Here is a 22,119-nt window from a genome sequence, read left to right on the forward strand (position 1 = left end):
TGGGTGGAGAGAAGCAATTATAGTTAAGTGTCTTGCTCAGGGACACAAGTGTTCTGACTGAGATCAAACCCACACTCTGCTGAACAGAAGCATCAGAGCTTGAGTCGGGTGCTCTTATCCACTCGGCCACAATACCCCACAGAAATAAAACACAGCATTTGTAAGGCACCCACTTTCTCTGTGTAAACATTCAAAGGCGCCGGTCCAGGTCAATTAAAGAAATCTCAGATGTGTTCAAAGGCCAGTATGGAAAGATGTGTTTTAAGGGAGTTGTGGAAGTGAGAAATGTCATGTGTATCTCTTAGACTTTGAGGCAGAGAGTTCCAGAGGCTGGGGGGGGGGGGGGGTGGGGCAAGATTAGAGAAGGCCCTATCACCATAAGAGTCAAGGCGTGTCTAGGGAACAATAAGCATGCTGCCTGATGACCTCACCTGGCCTGGCAAGTGTTTGTGGAAGTGTCGTGGCCGAGCGGTTAAGAGCACCGAATTCACACTCTGGTGTTTCTGATATATGACTGTCTGTACAAATATAAGACTTTAATATCATTATATTATCATTATGAAGCAATGGCGGAGTGCGGAGTGAAAAAAAAAGAAAAAGAAAGAAGTGCCGACACATTTCTAACCATTTCATTGACTAATGTGGTTGTGAAGACATGGACTATCATTACCAAAAAGTGAACTTGTTGACCTCTGCTGTTGTGTACAATACAATACAATACAATACAATACAATAACCTTTATTAGATCCCAAACATGGTAATTTGTTGCTCCATTTAGGCAAGAATCACACTTACATTCCTTGACAATGAATGATTTTGTTTCTTGCAGAAATTCCCGATCCATCGAGTCGGAATAAGTTGGATGAATCCGACCGAATCGAAGCTCATGCTGTTTTCCTTAAAGGTGCAAAAGGAACTTCAAAAGCTGAAGAAGCTTCCTTTATGAGTAAGTCTAGTCAAAGAAACCAAAGATACAATGAAACAAATAGCTAACATTAAACAAATAGTGAATTTTTATGAGTGCAATGGTGCGAACATGTTCATAAGTTGAAAGATGGAATGTTCTATTCAACGAGGCGGAGCCGAGTTGAATGGATCATTTCATCTTTCAACGAATGACGCTATTTGCACTATTGCACGAATGAAAAACATTCATTATTTGTTTTATATAACATCCAAGTAGATATATATTTGGTTTGCGGTAACACCATGTGTGTATCTACTTGCCAGGTAGAGTTGTTCTGAACTGTCTTGCTTGAACTGCTTGCTTTATTTTACTGTCTTGCTTTATCTACTCCGCTGCAGTAGATTAAAGCAAGACAGTTCTCTAAGAACAACTCTACCTGGCAAGTAGATACACACATGGTGTTACTGCAAACCAAACATATATTGATACCTCACCATGCAATGCCTCAAATCCTATATCCAAGTAGATCTTTGTCATTTTGATTGGAGGATACAACTTTCAAAATAAACAAAGCGTAGGCCTACAATTTCTAATTGTGAAATAACACCCGTTTCTTTTGGGTCTGCCTGTTTGACAATGATTGTCTGTACAGCTATTTTGAGTTACGCAGTTGATGAATGCTATTTGCCTTGTAGTAACACTGCTGCTGCTGCTCAGCGTGCAATAGTACTTTTCGGATGGAACAAAAAATGCACGCTGAGTGACGTAGCGTGCAATAGTACTTTTATTTACTAACACACTTTCTCCAAAACTATGTTACTTCAGAGGGAGTCGTTTCCCACAATGTTTTATACTATCAACAGCTCTCCAATGCCTGTTACCAAGTCAGTTTTTAAGTTATTTGAGTAATTACCAAACGTGTACCTTCCCATTAAGCACTGTTTACTCAGTACTTTCCATGAGTAGGCGCGTTAAAGGCAGTGGACACTATTGGTAATTACTCAAAATAATTATTAGCATAAAACCTTTCTTGGTGACAAGTAATGGGGAGAGGTTGGTAGTATAAAACATTGTGAGAAACAGCTCCCTCTGAAGTGCCATAGTTTTGGAGAAAGAAGTAATTGTCCACGAATTTGATTTCGAGACCTCAAGTTTAGAACTTGAGGTCTCTAAATCAACCATCTAAATGCACACAACTTCGTGTGACAAGGGTGTTTTTTCTTTCATTATTATTTCGCAACTTTGATGACCGATTGAGCTCAAATTTTCACAGGTTTGTTATTTTATGCATATGTTGAGATACACTAACTGTGAAGGCTAGTCTTTGACAATTACCAATAGTGTCCACTGCCTTTAAGCCGAGTTCTGTTGAAATAGCTTACAGGCAAATACTTCAGTAAACAGTGCTGAATACACATCGGTAAAAGGGAAGAAAAAAAAACAATTCTTAATCACCGATGCAAAACTTACATAATATTAAAACTATTGTCCCGCTGTTTTTTTAATTGTACAAAAAATTTACTTGAATTGAATTGAATTGAATTGGAATTATTACTGGTCGTGTTTTTTAACAACGTTTTCGCTGTTGTTTTTTTGTTCACTATAGGAATAATCATGGGAACTGTGGTTGGATTATGCGTCTGTCTTGTGATTTTTATCACCATTGTCGTCATCTATAAAAAAGAAAGGTAACATACTGTAACTCAAACTTTGCCTGTCGCTGCTTCTTAAAATAAAAACTAATGACAATGCATTGCCAAGTCGTGTGTGTGCAAAAAAACGCAATCTACAATGTTTGCACTCAATCTTCAGATTGCCCGCATTTTTTTCAGAATTATCAACTTGAGCTGCCGAACAAACAGAGTGCAAATTTGTAGATTGCGCACGTGTTTGCTCTTCCAGCAGGTTCAGCTAAAATTCGGGAGGGAGGGGGGGGGGTGGTTGAGCTTTGAAAAATCTAACGCATAGCTGGCCTCTGGACTTGGCATCTCTGTTAACACTATGGTTTTTTAATTTTTTTTTTATTTCTTTGTGTTTTTGCAGCCTATGTTTTAAATTTGTATTGTCCTAAAGGAAATTTTGGGAACAAGACAACTTCTATAGCTGCTCAGTGTTTGTTGATTTGTTTTACCACTGCGGAAACGTCTATTTCTTTAAGCATTTAGACATCTCCCCTGAAAATGCATTTAATGTACTCTAGCTTTTTCTCGCTCATTGTAATTGCATTTTTATTTTCCATGTATGTATTTGTAACGGAATTTTTTATTATATTCTTGATGAGCATCCATGTATATATGTTTTTCCTTTTACCATGTTGAATTGAACATGTATATCTTGATGCACATGTAATTTTTCTTTTCAGCTTTGTTATGGTGCAAAATTATTGCAACTCATTTCTTTGTGCTGTGATGACTATTGTTTTAATGATCACCTTTTGTGGATTTTTGTTGTTGTTGACCTTTTCATGGTTTTATCTTTTGTGGTTAAATGTTTTAGTTTTTCTTAGGATAAAGGGATATTTGGCATTTTTTCTAATAGCATATAGGCCTACCTTAACTTGTTAAATGTTCTGTTGCACTCTCATAGGGATACATTGTATTTAGGCATTTTGTCTAGTAGCATACATTAAGCTTGGGCGATACCGATTTATTTTACTCACGATATATCGCTGACAATATATCACGATATTCGATATAATCACGATTAATTAAATTTGACATCATCAGTCTTCTAACTCCCATTGAAAGTTGTAGAAGAGACAGTCCTAGCATAAGAGAGGTGTTCTAATGACCTATTCTTCTGGTTATACTCAAAACCTATGGGGTGCAAGATCTCTCAGCTAGGAAATACATCGCGATATTACGATACTTGATCGATATTGCGATATATCGCAATATATCGCGATATATCGCGATATATCGATATTTCGATTAAAACCAAATCGAGCCGATATCGAAATCGTTTCCAAATTAATATCGCGATATTCGATAATATCGTGGTATCGCCCAAGCTTAGCATACATATATAGGCCTATACCTTAAATTGTAAAATTTTCCGTTACCACTTTTTTAGGGGTATTTTAGATTTGTTATAATATATAGGCCCATACCTTAAATTCTCCACCTGAGCTTTTCAATTACTAATTTAATTTCTCCTGGGGTGGATTTCATCTCGAGAACTTATGACTAGCCATTCGTTTATATCTCCTAGGACTAGTCCTAACTCTTCGTGAAATCGGCCCCTGCTCTTTTTTCCCCATCTCACCTCTCTTTGTTTTTTTTTCTAACGACTTCAGGAAAATGAAGGGTTCTCCCAAGATCAAGCAGCAGGAGGAAGGAAACGGCAATGCGACTGGGTACCAGTTAGCCAATGGTACACCGTCAGCAGCTGATACTAAGCTTTAAAGGGTTGTGGGGTGTCAAGGGTTTGGTGAGAAATAAACAGAGGCTTTCATCTCACTGAGGTATTTTTAAAACCCCTCTAATGTCCATATTACATGAAAGCTACATTAAAGGCAGTGGACACTATTTGTAATTACTCAGAATAATTATTAGCAGAAAACCTTTCTTGATCACGAGTAATGGGGAGAGGTTGGTAGTATAAAACAATGTGAGAAATGGCTCCCTCTGAAGTGACATAGTTTTCAAGAAAGAAGTAATTTTCCATAAATTTGATTTTGAGACCTCAGAATTAGATTTTCTCGAAATCAAGCATCTGAAAGCACACAACTTCGTGTGACAAGGGTGTTTTTTCTTTCATTATTATCTCGCAACTTTGACGACCAATTGAGTTCAAATTTTCACAGGTTTGTTATTTAATGGATATGTTGAGATACAACCAAGTAAGAAGATTGGTCTTTGACAATTACCAATAGTGTCCGGTGTCTTTAATGGAAGCAGTGAATCTGCCGCCTTGGGTAGTTAGTATACAAATATTGAGTGGCTTTAATTCGTGGAATGGGAGGAATATTATCGCAAGGTAAAATTTGGACTGTTCCATTTCACGAGGTGAAGCAGCGGCGCGGCGGCGCTGTTCTGCTCAAAAACATTGGGAACAAGGATGATCCTAACTGTTGAATGGGAAATGCTATTCCCCATGGGCGAATAGGTCTTTTTGATCGCCGGTGCGGATGGGAGTAATAGTGAATGTCACGTGAAGTAAGTTCCACCAATCAAATGACAAGGATCTGTATGTCAGTTATAAAAAAACAAAAACCTAATAATGTATACCCACTATGAGTCTCTTGAAATCAATTGCCGATTATTTATGAATATTTAAGTAGATTGATTGCAATGGGAGACTGTTGGGCTGCTTGGTGGCAGCAGACTTACCAGGTAAAAACCATTGTTCTCAGTAATGTGCGCACGCTGAGAACTACGTAAACAATGGAAATTTACCTGGTAAGTCTGCTGCCACCTAGTGTCCCAAAGTCTCCCATTGTAGTAATTTATGCCTCTTGAGTTCTTCTTTTGAAGAACTACTTTTTAGTGTGAAGTAGTTTTAGAGATTTGTTGATTTTAAATGTGAACCTTGCCATAGAATGGTTGAATCTAGCAATCCACTATGCTATAGATATTTTATTGTGGATTTAGTTGATAATTTCTTGAAGATTTAAGAAAATTTAAAACTACATCTTGCAGTTTTAATACCTCAAAGAATGACTTGTTAATGATCAACCAATTTAAAGCGTCAAAAGTTAACAAACTACATCTTGCAGTTTGATCTCAAAGAATGACCAGAAAATGTCAACAAGTTCAAGCATTGATAACTTTTAGTGGAATTTGTTGATAACTTGTTGAAGTTGTCAAAAGTTAACAAACTACATCTTGCAGTTTGATCTCAAAGATTGACTTGAAAATGTCAACAAATTCAAGCATTGATAACTTTTAGTGGAGTTTGTTGATAACTTGTTGAATGTCAAAAGTTAACAAACTACATCTTGCAGTTTGATCTCAAAGAATGGCTAGAAAAACAACAACAAATCCAGGCATTGTTTGTGGATTCTGTTGATAAATTGTTGAAGTTGTCAAAAGTTAACAAACTACATCTTGCAGTTTGATGTCAAAGAATGACTAAAAAAACAAACAATCCAGGCATTGTTTGTGGATTCTGTGGATAACTGGTTGAAGTGTCAAAAGATGTCTAACTACAAATTGCTGGTTTTGTGCATTTAGTTGATAACTTGTTGACATGTCAGAAATGTCCAAACTGTGCCATTTTTTACTTTGAGAATAACTTTTAGACATTCAATATCAAAATACATGGACAACTAGAATTTTCTTGTGGATGTAGTTGTTGACACGTTTTGTGCGTGGTTCAGCAGTTGACTAACTTGTGGCTTAAATTAAGAAAATCACGTGGGAATCTTATACAGACGCAGATTGGGTTAATACTTTTATTGGTACGTTGCTACTTCTTAAGTAGAAGAAGTAAATCTTGCAGCTTTGTCAATTTCTTTTTTTTTCACGTGATGTAGGCCCTGTCGGCTGATCACACATGTGCAGATACATGCTAACATTGAAGTTAATTTTAGTAGTTTGCACGGCAAATTTATAAATATATTTAACAGGAGCAAGGCTATGCAGGAATAGTTTATGATTATAACATTTTTATATAATAAATACATTTGTATTATTGATAGACATATAAATATATTTCCTTAAACTGACTTTGTGATATTTGAATGATTAGCAATTTCCGAGGGGTAGCAGGTTTCGTTTTAAATGTTGCACTAGTACTACAGACCATGGACCAGTTTCACAAGGCTAGTAAGCAGAACATACTGGATACTGCTTAGCAAATTTGTATGCTATGCAAAATATGTATGGGGCATTAGTCAGTGTTAACTTCATGGATTTTTTTGCTGATTGAGTTTCTGCTAAGCAAATGGTCAATAATAATAATAATAAATAATATTATCTTCAAGTACGCGCTAATCCTTCAATCAGATTGGCAGAATGGAGTGGTGATAAAAACCTATATTGCACGGCTAATATCACTACCATACGTCTTGTGTGTTCTATGTCACGCGCCAAGTTTGCTTGAAGATAAATACGTTATCACGTGCGCTCGTGGAAATACGGAAAATATAGCGCGTCTGCGTCCCATATCAAACTCGGCCTTCGGCCTCGTTGGATATGGGACGCAGAAGCGCTATATTTTTCCGTATTCCACTCGCGCTTGTGTGATAACTTATAATAGTGGCTTCTTACATACATGTAGTGCGCATATCCGTCACTCAGTGACGCTCAAGGCGCTTTAATATACAGTATTTCCTGCAAGGTTTGGGACTATGTTTGAATTATGAAACGTAATCCTTAAAGATACTGGACACTATTGGTAATTGTCAAAGACTAGCCTTCACAGTTGGTGTATCTCAACATATGCATAAAATGACAAACCTGTGAAAATTTGAGCTCAATCGATCTTCGAAGTTGCGAGATATTAATGAAAAGAAAAAACACCCTTGTCACACGAAGTTGTGTGCTTTCAGATGGTTGATTTCGAGACCTCAAATTCTCAATCTGAGGTCTCGAAATCAAATTCGTGGAAAATTACTTCTTTCTCGAAAACTATGGCACTTCAGAGGGAGCCGTTTCTCACAATGTTTTATACTATCAACCTCTCCCCATTACTCGTAATCAAGAAAGGTTTTATGCTAATAATTACATTGAGTAATTACCAATAGTGTCCACAGCCTTTAAGCACCATGTAATGGTTTATAAGGTGCTGTGGCGCAATATGCTGCCAATCCAGCCAGGAACACCTTTTTTGGCTAGGAAACAGAACAACACACTTTAAGAACGGGTCAATTTTTTCTTTAAATTTGCGCTGTCTGTTAAATAAGTCTTCAATGACTTTCTTGTCCCACTGCTTACATACATACTGGGTTACATAATGCCTTATGTTGCCTTTAATAGTAATAATAATGATAACTACATACATGTATAACAGATGTTTAATTTGCATAGGGGATACAGAATATTAATTATGGTTTTTACCCATACACCGATGTGTGTTAGCATTGTGTAATGTACATTATGTAGACTACATATACATTACATAAATTACTTACGTGTAGTTCTAAATATGCACATTTTACAATAACGTACATCAATGCACTTTACATTAGTTCCCTGCAGCCGATTTCACCAAACGCTAGGATTAATCCTAACTCAGGTTAGGACGAGTAACTCGTCCTAACTTAGGATGGGTCCTAAGATTAATCCTAAGTTAGGAAGAGTTTGGTGAAATGGACGGCTGGTCATTTGACAAATAACATCCCTGTAATCTTTCTCAGCTCCCTGGGGAGTATACAGCCCTGAGCTGCCATAGCGATGAAAAGGCTTTTCCATACATAACATCAACCTCTATCCTCAAAGGTATCCATTTTTACCCCTGGGTGAAGAGAAGCAATTATACATGTGTCATGACTGCCATAACATCCTTTTTATTTAAGGTAATTTTTTTTCCCAATTAGTACCCATTGGTAGGGGTAATTTGAAACAAAACAATATAACAAGAAGAAAAATAGATAAACCGAGTAGATTTTCATTTTTTTTTTAAACCACTCGGCCAGGACATAAGAGATAAAGAATAATTATGCATCGGGGATAAAGAATATCAAGTTTGGTTTTTACCCATACACGTTATAGCATTGTGGTAGCAACTGCCAAAGCATAGGATTTGAACTGCCTCTAGCTACCGGGCAACCTTGGTAGTCTAGTTGGTAAGACACTGCTCTAGAATTGCAAGGGTCGTGGGTTCGAATCCCACCCGAGTAACATGCCTGTGATATTTTTTCACAGGACTCTGGAAAGTACTGAGTATACAGTGCTAACACACATCGGTGTATGGGTAAAAACCAAAATTAATATTCTTTATCCCCGATGCAAATTTAACATCTCTTATAAGTAAACTTTATTTCCCGTTAGTATCAACTGGTTAGGGTAATTTGGCACAAAACAGTAATAGCAAAAGCCCTGTTCGCATTGGACTTAACTTGGGTAAACTAACCGAGCCAATGGGTAACTTACCCATTTTAAGTCCAATGCGAACAGCCCAGGAAGTTTTCCTCCCAGGTAACTTACCAGACCCGAGTGGGTAGTCTAATAACAGAGCCAAAGGTGCCCAGGAAGATTGACCAGGTCAGTTTAACCGAGCCAGAAAGTCCAATGCGGACCCGAGGACTCGTTTAAATCTCCCATCCGCCCGAGACCGAAGAAGCTGACATGTTTTGTCATTGAAGAATAAGATTTTTGTGATTATCGAACTTCTCAATGTTACGCAGGGGGCCAGCTCGGTTACTTAACCCACGGTCTCGGTAAGTTTAGCCGAGTCAAATGAATCCAAGTGCGGACGGTGGGAAAGTTAACCCTTCGGAATGTTACCCAGCGTCATGGTTAAGTTACCCAAAATATTAGTCCAGTGCGAACACGGCTAAAGAGAAAAAGTAGAAAGACCGAGAAGGTCTTCAATTTTTTTCTCCATTTACAGACCAATTTTAGGAGTCTTTCAATTTGTCTTTATTTGATGAAATAATAGTGTACATTAGAAATTTTTATAACTTTAGTATTCAGTTTTCAAATAGACTGTTATTACTGTGATTTTATGTTGTTAAGTGTTTTTTGTTTATGTACATATTGTCTGACTATTCAGAATCATCCACTGTGATTTTAAATGATAGATAGTCAACCCTCCTACTGTTAGACCACTCAATATCATCCACTTTGGTTTTGGCTTGATAGATAATCAACCCTCCTCGTCTGTATAAAGACCATTCAATATAATTCACTTTGGTTAATGGTTGATTAATAGACCATGACATAAGTATCGTTTGAAGCTTTGTATGGCGTTGATAAATAGTTGCGGGTACAACCATGTGTAAATCTATTTTGTGGGAGTGTCGGTTCTGAATGGATTTGGTTTGGTTTCGACGTTTCAACCAGGATACTGTCTTGAAGACGAGCAGAGTCGTCGAGACCACACTGACTCTTTTCTGAGCCAATACTCCCTTAAAGCCATTGGACACTATAAGCTATTTTTCACTCTATGTAAGTAGTTTATAAATGAGTAAGGGATTGGGGGGGGGGGGTGATATTATTTCATTATTAAAAGTCGATAAAGGGTATATGTACTTTTTCCTAACAAAAAACACAATGTCCAAAGATTTACATTAAACTTACACATTTGAAGATTATGATAGTAGAAAGCTTCCCTTGAAATTTTACTTACTGAGGTGCTGTAGTTTTTGAGAAATGAGTAAAAGTAATAATTTTCGTCTCAGTTTTAGCATGTAAAAACATATTCACCAGTTATTCTATGGTTTTGGTATAAAATCTGGTTAAGGGGATTTTACATGCTCAAATAGTTTTGGCCTCATGAGACCAAAATTATTTTGTGACTTGTTTTACTCATTTCTCAAAAACTACACAACCTTTGTAATATTTGAAGGGAAGCTTTCCACTATCATTATCTTCAAACCCTGTAAGTTTAATGTAACTCTATGGACATTTTGAAAAAGTATCTAAATCCTTTAATATGAGCCATATTATTCATTCGTTGATAGTATGGTTGTAAAGGCCCCTTTAATAGGTTTTCAATCGAGATAAAAATGTATATTCCAAATAATTGGAATAAAACTTCCCAGTTGGGATAGTATAGGTAGGAAGGACCTTTGAAGTGGTTTTCAATTGGAACAAAATCTACATTCCCAATTGGGTGGACTTATCACATTATTGGTGAGAAGCACCCCTTAGAACTGGTTCTCAATTGGGATAAAGTTTACATTCCCAATTGGGATAGTATAGCATCACTCTTGAACTGGGTTTAAAAATAAAGGACAGGGTATAAGTCGGGGTAGAAAATATACATTCCAAGTTTGATTAAGAAATGTACCCCAGTTTGGGTTGGTCAGGAAGACCAAGATATCTGGGTATTTAAAACAGAAATATACCACAGTTTGGGGTAGTATCATTTGAAAAACCCCCGATATGGGTTTTTGTGATAGAAAAATACCCTGTTTGGGTCTTGAGGTAAATATGGCCCCAATGAAGTTTCTATTTGGTTATCAATATATTTATGAATATAATTAGCATAATCAATGCATTTATGTACTCATATGAGGCTTTTTGAAGTGTGTCATTGTATGTGTATTTACGGTTTCACTTTATTCACATTTTAAATATTTATAAGAGATTTATGAACTTTATACGATAACTATAACGAATTTCACATATTTAAACCATTTTGAAATGTTGAGGGTACAATTGTAGGATTTGACTAATTTGTTTAGCGCCATGTACGGGAAATCTCTTTTTGATTGTAATTCTGAAAAATACTTGTAGTTTCCTGAAGACAGTCGGAGCATACTGATTGAAATGTTGGGTTGTTACTGCCAGGGTTTGCAGAAAACTGGTGCATATTGGCAATTGGGCTACTGAACATGGTGCCAAGGGCCTATGGTACTTGGTGCCAAGGGCCTATGGTACACTGGTACACGTACAATGGTGCCTAGGGCAAATGGTACATCTGGTACCTTGGGCATACCGTACATTGGTGCATGCCTATGGCCTATGGTACACTGGTACCTAGGGCCTATGGTACACTGGTACCTAGGGCCTATGGTACACTGGTACCTAGGGCCAATGGTACACTGGTACCTAGGGCCTATGGTACACTGGTACCTAGGGCCTATGGTACACTGGTACCTAGGGCCTATCCTAAGAAACACAGTGCCTATGGCCTACATATGAAACACTGGTACCTAACCTATGGCCTATGGTACACTGGTACCTAGGGCCTATGGTACACTGGTACCTAGGGCTTATGGTACACTGGTACCTAGGGCTTATGGTACACTGGCACCTAGGGCCTATGGTACACTGGTACCTAGGGCCTATGGTACACTGGTACCTAGGGCCTATCCTAAGAAACACAGTGCCTATGGCTTACATATGAAACACTGGTACCTAACCTATGGCCTATGGTACACTGGTACCTAGGGCCTATGGTACACATTACCTAGGGCCTATGAAACACTGGTACCTAGGGCCTATGAAACACTGATGCCTAGGGCCTACGGTACACAGTACCTATGAAACACATTGCCTATGGCCTATGTAACACTGGTACCTAGAGCCTATAAAACACTGGTACCTAGGGCCTATGGTACACTGGTACCTACACTGGTAAAACCTGAGCCATTCATACACACTGGTATAAAGAGAAAGATATTTAATTGAAATAAAAACCAATGCATTTGTGATCTTAACTTGCCATTATATTGGTTATGCGGTTGGTGTTGGCTAATAAAAATAATGTTAAAATTATTCACTGTAATATATAACACAGTAATATTTGTGTTAAATTGAAATTTAATTGTATTTTTCTTTAACGTTGATTAAAATCATGAAATAGTCTGAATATTCAAGATTGTTTATGGGTTTTTCATCATAAACCCCCCCCCCCCCCCCTGCCCCCACCTCTTAAAAAATTTTTATTTTATTTTTGTGACAATAGTTCTAGTCCTTGTTAGTGGATATTAGACTTGATTTCAATTGGTTTTGAAATCGGGGGTTATGTCAGGCTGGTAGCCTGGTTTCGTGTAGTCTTGAAGTCAAGACAGTAATTGTTAAGCGCCGTGTGTAGTTACAGCGCGGTGTAGCTACGGGAACGATACACACAGCCTAGATCCCAGTATGTGTGTGTGAGCATGGAGGACCTCCATGGTGTGAGTCGGTCACAATACTCGTGCTACCTACGACTGTTGCATGTGTAACATCGCACTGTGACTGTTGCATGAAAGGCAAACAAATAGGCAGTGCCTAAGGGCTTGTCATCAAGTCTAGGTTTCATTTCGAAAGCCCCACAGGAGCAGTCTGGAGCATCGTTTTTCTCAGTTTCTTATTTGTAAATATCGTCCAAACTTTGTGCATATCAGAACACTAGCTTTGCATGCTATTTAAAGGCAGAGGTCTCGAATTTATGCATCTGAAAGCACACATAAAACAACTTTGTGTAACGAGGGTGTTTTTTTTCTTCCCTTATTATCTCGCAACTTCGATGTCCAATCGAGTTCAAACTTTCACAAGTTTGTTATTTTGTGCATGTAAAAAAGAAACGTTGAGATCAAGTGATAAGACTGGTCTTTGACAATAACCAAAGGTGTCCAGTGTCTTTAAAGCCATTGGACACTTTCGGTAAACAGTATTGTCCAAGGCTCACAACTTCTATATAAAATAACAAACTTGTGAAAATGTAGGCTCAATAACGGGGAAACCCACCCTTGTTTCCGCACATTTCGCCGTGTCATGACATGTGTTTAAAATAAATCTGTAATTCGTGATTGTTTGAATGTTTTCTCAACAAGTAAAGCATTTCATGGAATAATATTTAAAGAGAAGTCTTTCACCGTTACCTTCTGTAAACCCTGCAAGTTATTTGTAAACCTGTGAACTTTTAATTTTTGTTCTGTACCGAAAGTCGAATGGCTTTAATACACTAAAAAGACGTGTGTCCTAGTGACAAGGTAGCTGGTCCCTCTGGCCAGTGGCCAGAAGCTTTTTCATTGACTGGCCGGCCACTGGTCAGTCATAGAAAAAGTTAAATGCAAAAACCTGACATACATGTATTGTACACGAGCATTGATTGATTTACAGCCTGTCATTTATTAATGCCAATATCTTGTTAATTCTCTTTAATTAAATATTAACTAAATTCAAATAATATTTCATTGCTGAAAGACAATCATTCTTGACGTCATCAATTTAATATTTAGGCCTATTACAGAAATATTTTGTACTAGTTTACAACAAAAACAAGTTTGTCAAAGATAACAATTATATTACTCTCTAGAGACTAATCTTGACAAACAATTTTGAATTGCAATGAGTTATTATCTCATTTTCTAATATAAGCAAATTTATAGTCCGTGTTGGACTCGACAATGTGTTAATTGCAGTGGACACTATGAGTAATTTTTTTCAAAAATATTGTAGCATAAAACCTTACTTTATTGGTAACGAGTATAGGGGAGCTGTTGATATAGTTTAATACATTTTGAGAAAGAAGACTTAATTTTTTACAAATTTAATTTTGAGGTCCCGAAATGAAGCATCTGAAAGGACACTTCATTTGACAAGGTTTTTTTAATTATTTTTTATTAACTTTGACAACCAACGTGTGTTATTTTATGCATAAGTTGAGATACAGAGTTTAGAGTCAAAGTAAGCGGAGTTTAAACTGTGCAAACAAACCTCAATCTGATTTCTTCTAAGACTGTGTACTCCATTACTTAAAGCATTGCCAATATAATACTTTCGGCCTTAAAGGAACACGTTGCCTTGGATCGGTCGAGTTGGTCTTTGAAAAGCGTTTGTAACCGTTTTTTATAAAATGCATATGGGTAGAAAGATATGGGTAGTAGAATACAATGATCCACACAAACATGCCTCGAAATTGCGTGGTTTTCCATTTACCTCGTCGACTAGCACGTCGGCCATTTATGGGGGTCAAAATTTTGACTCCCATAAATGGCCGACCGTGTTAGTTCGCACAGTAGAAGGAAAACCACGCAATTTCGAAGCAAACTTGTGTGGATCATTGTATTCTACTTTTAAAACATCTTTCCAACCATATGCATTATATAAAAAACGGTTACAAACGCTTTTGTTTTGACCAACTCGTCCGATCCAAGGCAACGTGTTCCTTTAAACAGCTTAGTGCCGTGGAATTAGTGCAAAAAATAAGCAAAAGGGAAAAACTATGCATACAAAACAAATTATTTTTTTTCAGTTTGATTCTATTTTCTTCGATGAACTCCATTATCTGTGTTCGTGTTAACTTGTTGATTTTTACCTCCATTACTTAAAACAGTACCATTACTAATATCCGACTTAACCGGTTTAGCGCCAGCGGTTTTAGCGCCAAAATAAGCCTTGTGGAAAAACTGAGCGAACAGAATGAGATAGCTGAAGTACAGGCTGACGGATAAGACCAAGACACCACTGTCGATTTCGCACGGCACCCCAACGTAGTGCATGACGGCTGCGTAGAGCACGACAACAGTCCCCATAATCATCTGGACAATCTGCAACGATGTTATCGACATTGCAGCAACGCGGGGTAGCTTGAAGCCAGCTGCTCGCAGACCGAAATATGGGTACATCAAGCCATGCACGACGTAATTCATGGCGGTGAACCACATCCCGGGGGCGGCACGGTCGCTGTAGACAGCGAAGACGAAGAGAGGGACGGTTGCGTGATGGTACCAGTGAAGCAACATCAACTTCTGCTTGCGGACGACGATAAAGAAGGTATCGCCAAGCTCAGGGACTTTGGACAAGGTGAACAAGAGACCCCAAATACCCACAAAATCTTTGTGGTAGTAATATCCATTACACACCGATGACCGCCAGCCGTTTTCCATCACGCCCTTCGTCAGGACAGGAACGGTCCGCCACGCCCCGAAGATGCTAAACCCACCCAGGAGCACATTCCATAGGATAAGGAGCCCCTTAAGACGATAGGCGGGGCGGTTCTCCATCCATCGACGACCAGAGAAGACTAGCAAGATGTAGAGGGCCGAGATTGGGATGCTCCAGAGCTTATACTGGGTTGTCCACGCCAGCCACCATTCAATGTCAAAGTTCTCTTCAAATGTGAAGCGGTCTTCTGGCTTGGTGCCCTTGTATACCATCGTTTCAGCCATCGTTTTAGGTATGTCTGCCTGAGTGATAAGGAAAGGAAAAAGAAAAAGTACATTATTAATCTATCAAACAGGCAGTAGTGATAGTATAGCCCCACTTGTGGCAAACTGAGTTGATGAATAAAAAAGCAGGGCGGACTAAACACACTGCTGACACCGACATCTGTAAATATTCAATGCATTTAGGTTTATCGCGAATAGCAAATTATCAAGAATGGGCGCTGTTCCGCCGAGCATGCTGAGTAATGAAAGGGGGCATCCAGGAAAGGGGGCATCGGTAGCCCGGGTGCATCGCATGACATGCCCACGTCGTGAAAGACAACCTTACAACCCACCGCGGACGACGAATGCCCCCTCTGCCTAACCGTGACGCATTGGGGTTCTGAATCACGATAAACCTAACGGAGGAAACAAACATTATCTATAGGGCCCTATGATTTAATAATATTATGAGCAAGAGTTACCTCTGTATCTCTTTTCTGATACATGTAGTTGAGTCGGCAAATGTCTAATCTAAAGACACATCACACCAACGCCTTTGCGCAATGGCCGCGGATTCAATGTGTTAGCAAATGGTTAGTGTTACTTATAAAATTATCATTAACTCGAGTACCTAATACTTTTTAATAGTAATGTTTTTTATTTATAAAGCACTGAGCAGTAACCCCCAAAAATCGAGTTATCTCCCATTATAGGTACCAAGCTCATCGATCAACCAAAGTCATTTTGGTCATATGTTAAATTAATGAGAACAGACAACCTAGGAATTCCAACATTGAGGACCAAAACCAAACTTTGTACAACTAATGTGGACAAAGCCGAAGCACTCAACTCGCACTTCAAATCTGTCTTCACAGAAGAACCATGCTCCAACATCCCTAACAAAGGACAATCACCATAACCATCCATACCACAGCTCACCATAGGCATTGCAGGAGTGGAGAAACAACTAGCATTTCTTAATCCAGCTAAAGCTTGTGGTCCTGATGAGTTGCCACCCAAGCTCCTGAAGACAGTCGCACATGAACTGGCACCTGCACTTGCATTTCCTTTACATCAATCCTACACATCGGGAACTGTACCAACCCAGTGGAAGCAAGCTCTTGTAACCAGCATTTATAAAAAAAGGTCCTAAATCTGACCCAGCAAACTATCGTCCAATTTCCCTCACCTGCGTCTGCTGTAAAGTGATGGAACATCTGAGTGCACACAACATACTTCTAGACTCACAACATGGGTTCAGGGAAAAGCTCTCAACTGTAACTCAACTAATATCATCATGCCAAGGCTGGGCGCATACTCTCCAAACTCGTGGACAAGTTGGCGTAGTACTTCTAGACTTCAGCAAGGCGTTCGACAAAGTGCCCCACCAACGACTATCAGCCAAGCTAGGTTACTACGGCATTCAAGGTCCAACCCTGGATTGGATTAACTCTTTCTTGCATAGCAGAGTACAGGCAGTTCACACTCCTCGTGGGAAAATGTCTCATCGGGTGTTCCTCAGGGCTCGGTCCTTGGCCCCGCCTTATTCCTACTATACATAACTGACATCCAAGATAACATCCAGTCATGCATGCTGTTGTTCGCCGACGATAGTATTGTTTACAGGGAGATAGAGAACCAAAATGATCACCTTATCCTTCAGAGAGATCTTGAAGCCCTCGCAGATTGGTCCTCAACCTGGTTGATGCACTTCAACGTTAAAAAGTGTGCCATCCTTTCTATATAACGAAGTAGCGCAACCCAAGTACCTTCCATTACAACATCTTTGGACAGACGCTCGAGCGAGTTGACCAACACGAGTATCTCGGAGTCACCATACTCTGTATCCCTGTACCAAGGAAGTCAAGGCAAGAGCATACCAGGCCCTAGTACGCCCCCAATTAGAATATGCTTCGGAAGCCTGGAACCCGTACACAATCAACACAGTAAACCGCCTTGAACAAGTCCAGCGGGCTTCTGCACGGTTTGTCTTCAGCGACTTTCGGAGAACAACATCTGTGACTAGCTTGATTAATACTCTTGGCTGGGAGCAACTCCACACTAGACGACTTGTCTCCCAACTAACCATGTTCTACAAGATTCATCACGGACTAGTAAACATACAGTTCCCATCCATCGTCCAAACAGCACCATTTCTTGGAAGACATGACCATCAGTTTAAGTTTACCATACCAGTCACATCCATAGATCCGTACAAATACTCCTTCTACCCTCGATCCATCCGACTATGGAACCAACTCCCATCAGCCACTGTAATGTCTCCTTCAATAGCAGCCTTCAAGGAAACTGCCCTACCAGCTATTAGAGGGATGAGGCTACCAGTGGGCTCACATCTCCTCTAAATCATCCGTCAGTTTTTACGCACCCTAAGTTATCGTCTTTTGTTATCAGTCTTTTTGTCTTCTCGACACTTTAACTTCACCTTATTTCTTATGCACTTTGCCTGTGACGTCACTTCTGCACCATCCTAGTATAGCTATAGATAGCTGAATAAGGATTCCACCATTGAAGATTGAAGATTAGGCATTACAAATGCAAATTCCTACACCATGCACCCACCCGGTTAAATCGCTAAGTGCTAGAGCGGGGAGCTCCGAAAGTGATAAACAGTAACTACGAGCCCCATAAATCGGTCCAATCCACTCTCTATATCCTTAGAGTGGATTGGACCGATTTATGGGGCTCCTCTCCATGCCATGCATGACCAGGTGTAACATTGATTACTAGTTACCGTACACAAAACATAATACATCCGGCATTTGTGAAAATTGTTAAACATTATAACTTTATCATATCGTAGCGTCATACGATATCGACCCTCATATGTTTTCGAACCCCAACTTTGATTACCGTTTACCGCGAGATTGTGCAAGCTGCACCGGTTGCAGAAGCTATGCAGTTTACTCACGGTCTGTATTTTTATCAGGCTTAATCATGCTGAGAATAAAGTTTCCTGACGTTGGTTATGCTCAAATATTTAATAAAATGATTGATTTTTGGTACAAATCACTAGTGCATTATTATGACAACATTCAAATGAGTCAAAGAAACATCATCCAACCTCGAAAGTATTGAGTTTCATTCTGTTTTAGTCACTAGATGGATCACGTGAGGTGGTTACTATTTGGGATTCTGTGGTGTGCCAACTGCCAATATGAGGACAAAATTTAAAAAAATTAAGTGAAAAAGACAAAACAATTTTTTTTTGAATAACTGCATACTGTATATTTTGATTAAGCGTAACAAATATTCTGTCTATATTACATTAAAGAGAATCATAGATTGGTTTCTTATCTCCTGAAACAAAACATTACTGGTCTAAAATGGGGGAAAACGGATTGTTATGAAGTGTGTGTGTTTTAAAGGGGGTCGGGGGTGTTACTACCATGCCTTATGTCTGATATCTATCAATTCTAATATAGTAGCCATTATGCCGTGGGACAAAAATGTAACTATATTTGTTAAGTAGTAATTGAATAATATTTTTTATTTATTTTGCAAGCCATACTAGCTTCGGAATATTCAATAAAATACCAACCAATGAAAGGTGTGAAAACGTATATATGACGTTGCTCCAACCAATGTCGTGCATGCATTTAAGCACTGTTAATTGCGGACTGTCTCCAGGGCTGTATGCTTCGTTTTTGAAAGGGCAAGGGCACGAAGGCATTTTCTTCTTGGTAAAGGGCACCCTATGATAAAATTGCAAATTACAGGAGCATTTCAAGGGCACCAAGGCAATGACCAGGGGACACGAAGGCAATCGCCCTTGTTGCTTCCGTGAAGTATCGGCCCTGTGTCTCTCTCGCAACGTAAAACCAAAACTTTAAAAATTTCAACACACCATGAAGTGTAAGTGTTATTGTTAAAAAAATGGATAGATGATTTGAAAAAAAAAACACATTCAATTTTTGATTGTGAACAATGTTCCTGGTACCTACTAAAAACACATGACCACCAGGATAAATTCATTAAAGTCACCTGGAAATAGAATTTTTTTCCTTTCAAACATAAGAGTATATTGCTTACGAACAATAAAACAATTTTTTTAGTAAGTGTTTGTCACGATTTATATGTTTAAAAAATATATAAAGTTGTTTGGGGGGCTGACTCCGCCTACCCCTTTTGTGACGTCAATCGAGGCAGACTTTGCCTGCAATGCGTATAGTAAACACACGTGCAAAGTACATGTACGTCCAAGTCGTGAGTTGGTACGTTTCAAAAAGTGTTTTTCTGCATTCAGCAGCAATACACCTGGTCGGCATTGCCGGAAAAAACCCAAAAAAATCTTTTTTTGAAACGTACAAACTCACGACTTGGTCCGTACATGTACTTTGCAATTGTGTTTACTCTACGCATTACAGGCAAAGTCTGCCTCGATTGACGTCACGAACAGTGCCCTCTCGGGTCGGGGTCTACTCTTAAATTTGTAAATAACATGAGAACTGATTTTTTAAAACCTTAGTTAACTGTTTATTCACATTCCACTCATCAAAACACATATATTAGTGACAAAAGCTTTATTTGAAAAAATACCACTTCCAGGTGACTTTAATAATTAATACCATAGACTAGAGAATATCCTGGTGTCATGTGTTTTCAGTAGGATAACAGAAGTAATCAAAAACTATTTTTTTTTTTTTTTCAAATCATCTGTGTAATTTTCAAGTTTTGGTTTTACGTTGCGAGAGACAGTCCGCCATTAAGTGCTTGTGCTTGCACGACGTTGGAGCAACGTCACATGTTTTCACACCTTTAATTACATTTTTGTCCTAAGGCATTTTGGCTACTATATTAGAATCCAGAGATATCATAAGGCATGAAAGTAAAACACCCCAACCCCCTTGAAACACACACACTAGCTTCTTTCAGGAGATAAGAAACCAATCTATAAGATTTTCTCTTTAATGTAGACTTAATATTTATTACGCTTATCGGAATTTATTACAGTATTCAGTAAAGCAAAACAAGATTTTTTTGGTCATTTTCACTTAAAATAATTTAATATTTTCCCCATATTGACACACCATAGAATCCCAAATAGTATCCTGGTGTCATGTGTTTTCAGTAGGATAACAGGAAAATTGTTCACAATCAAAAACTAAATATTTTTTTTTCAAATCATCTATCCAATTTTTGAACAATAACACTTTCACTTCATGGTGTGTTGAAATTTTTAAAGTTTTGGTTTTACCTTGCGAGAGACAGTCCGCCATTAACAGTGCTTGTGCATGCACGACATTGGAGCAACGTCATATGTTTTCACACCTTTCATTGGTTGGTATTTTATTGAATATTCAGAAGCTAGTATGGCGGGCAAAGTAAATCAAAAATATTATTCAATTAGTACTTAACAAATTTAATTACATTTTTGTCCTAAGGCATTATGGCTACTATATTAGAATCCAGAGATATCATAAGGCATGAAAGTAAAACACCAACCCCCTTGATGCACTCACACTTCATAACAATCCGTTTTCCACCATTTCAGACCAGTAATGTTTGGTTTCAGGAGATAAGAAACCAATCTATGATATTTTCTCTTAAATGTAGACTTAATATTTATTACGCTTATCGGAATTTATAACAGTTATGCAGTAAATAAATAAAAAAAATTGTTGTAATTTTCACTTAAAATATTTTAATATTTTCCCACATTTGCGCACCATCCCCATAGAATCCCAAATAGTAACCACCTCACGTGATCCATCTAGTGACTAAAGCAGAATGAAACTCAATCTAGCAGATAGTAATTTTGTTTTGAACTTTTGAGGTTGGATGATATTTCTTCGACTCATTTGAATGTTGGCATAATCATATTAATAATGCACTGGTGATTAGTACCAAAAATCAATCATTTTATAAATGTTTGAGCATAACCAACGACAGGAAACTTTATTCTCAGCATGATTAAGCCTGATGAAAATACAGACTGTGAGTAAACTGCATAGCTTCTGTCACCGGTGCAGCTTGCACAATCTCGCGGTAAACGGGAATCAAAGTTGGGGACCGAAAACATATGAGGGTCGATAACGTATGACGCTACGATACCATAGACTAGAGAATACACTTACCTTCTCTGCTAATTTTATAGACCTACGGCAAGAGTTTGTGCTACTACCAATGCACGGAGCTTTCCAGATGTACTTTGAGGCAAATTTTTAGAGTAAACATGTAAAGAAAACCTGAGAAAACGCAGCCCTAAATTGCACGATCTTGGAGCGTGGAAACTCCTTGAGGTTTTAAAAGATCGTCATCAGCCGATAATAAAAACATCATACGATCCGACGACCGCACACACGCGCTTCTACAGTCTCAATTTCAAGTCTTACGTCACGATATTTGTCCAGAAGGGGCGCTATTTCACGCAATTGGCTATCTCACGTAGACAAAACTCACATTTGAAGACTTGAAACTAAGTCTAACACGCGCATGGAATGGATGGCGTCTCTCGAACAAGCCGGCACAAATAAAAACTTGTTACTCAACTCTTTTTGACAT

At 38.5% G+C, this 22,119-nt stretch overlaps 1 protein-coding gene and 1 pseudogene across 2 annotated transcripts in view; one reads left to right on the forward strand and one right to left on the reverse strand.

The window, feature by feature from the left end:
• Positions 1-11,027, forward strand: part of LOC139942823 (scavenger receptor cysteine-rich type 1 protein M130-like) — a 29,651-nt gene extending 18,624 nt beyond the window's left edge. For both annotated transcript variants that reach the window (XM_071939603.1, XM_071939602.1), the window contains exons 9-11: positions 831-947; positions 2,515-2,596; positions 4,204-11,027. In XM_071939603.1, the coding sequence (XP_071795704.1) occupies positions 831-947; positions 2,515-2,596; positions 4,204-4,312 (308 nt within the window). In that variant the 3' untranslated portion in view covers positions 4,313-11,027. The remainder of the gene's footprint in view (positions 1-830; positions 948-2,514; positions 2,597-4,203) is intronic.
• A 2,529-nt stretch (positions 11,028-13,556) lies between these two features.
• Positions 13,557-21,896, reverse strand: LOC139943321 (very long chain fatty acid elongase 6 pseudogene; annotated as a pseudogene).
• Positions 21,897-22,119: the final 223 nt, after the last annotated feature.

Source organism: Asterias amurensis, chromosome 10 (genome assembly GCF_032118995.1).
Source record: "Asterias amurensis chromosome 10, ASM3211899v1".
In the NCBI taxonomy this organism is placed as follows: Eukaryota; Metazoa; Echinodermata; class Asteroidea; order Forcipulatida; family Asteriidae; genus Asterias; species Asterias amurensis.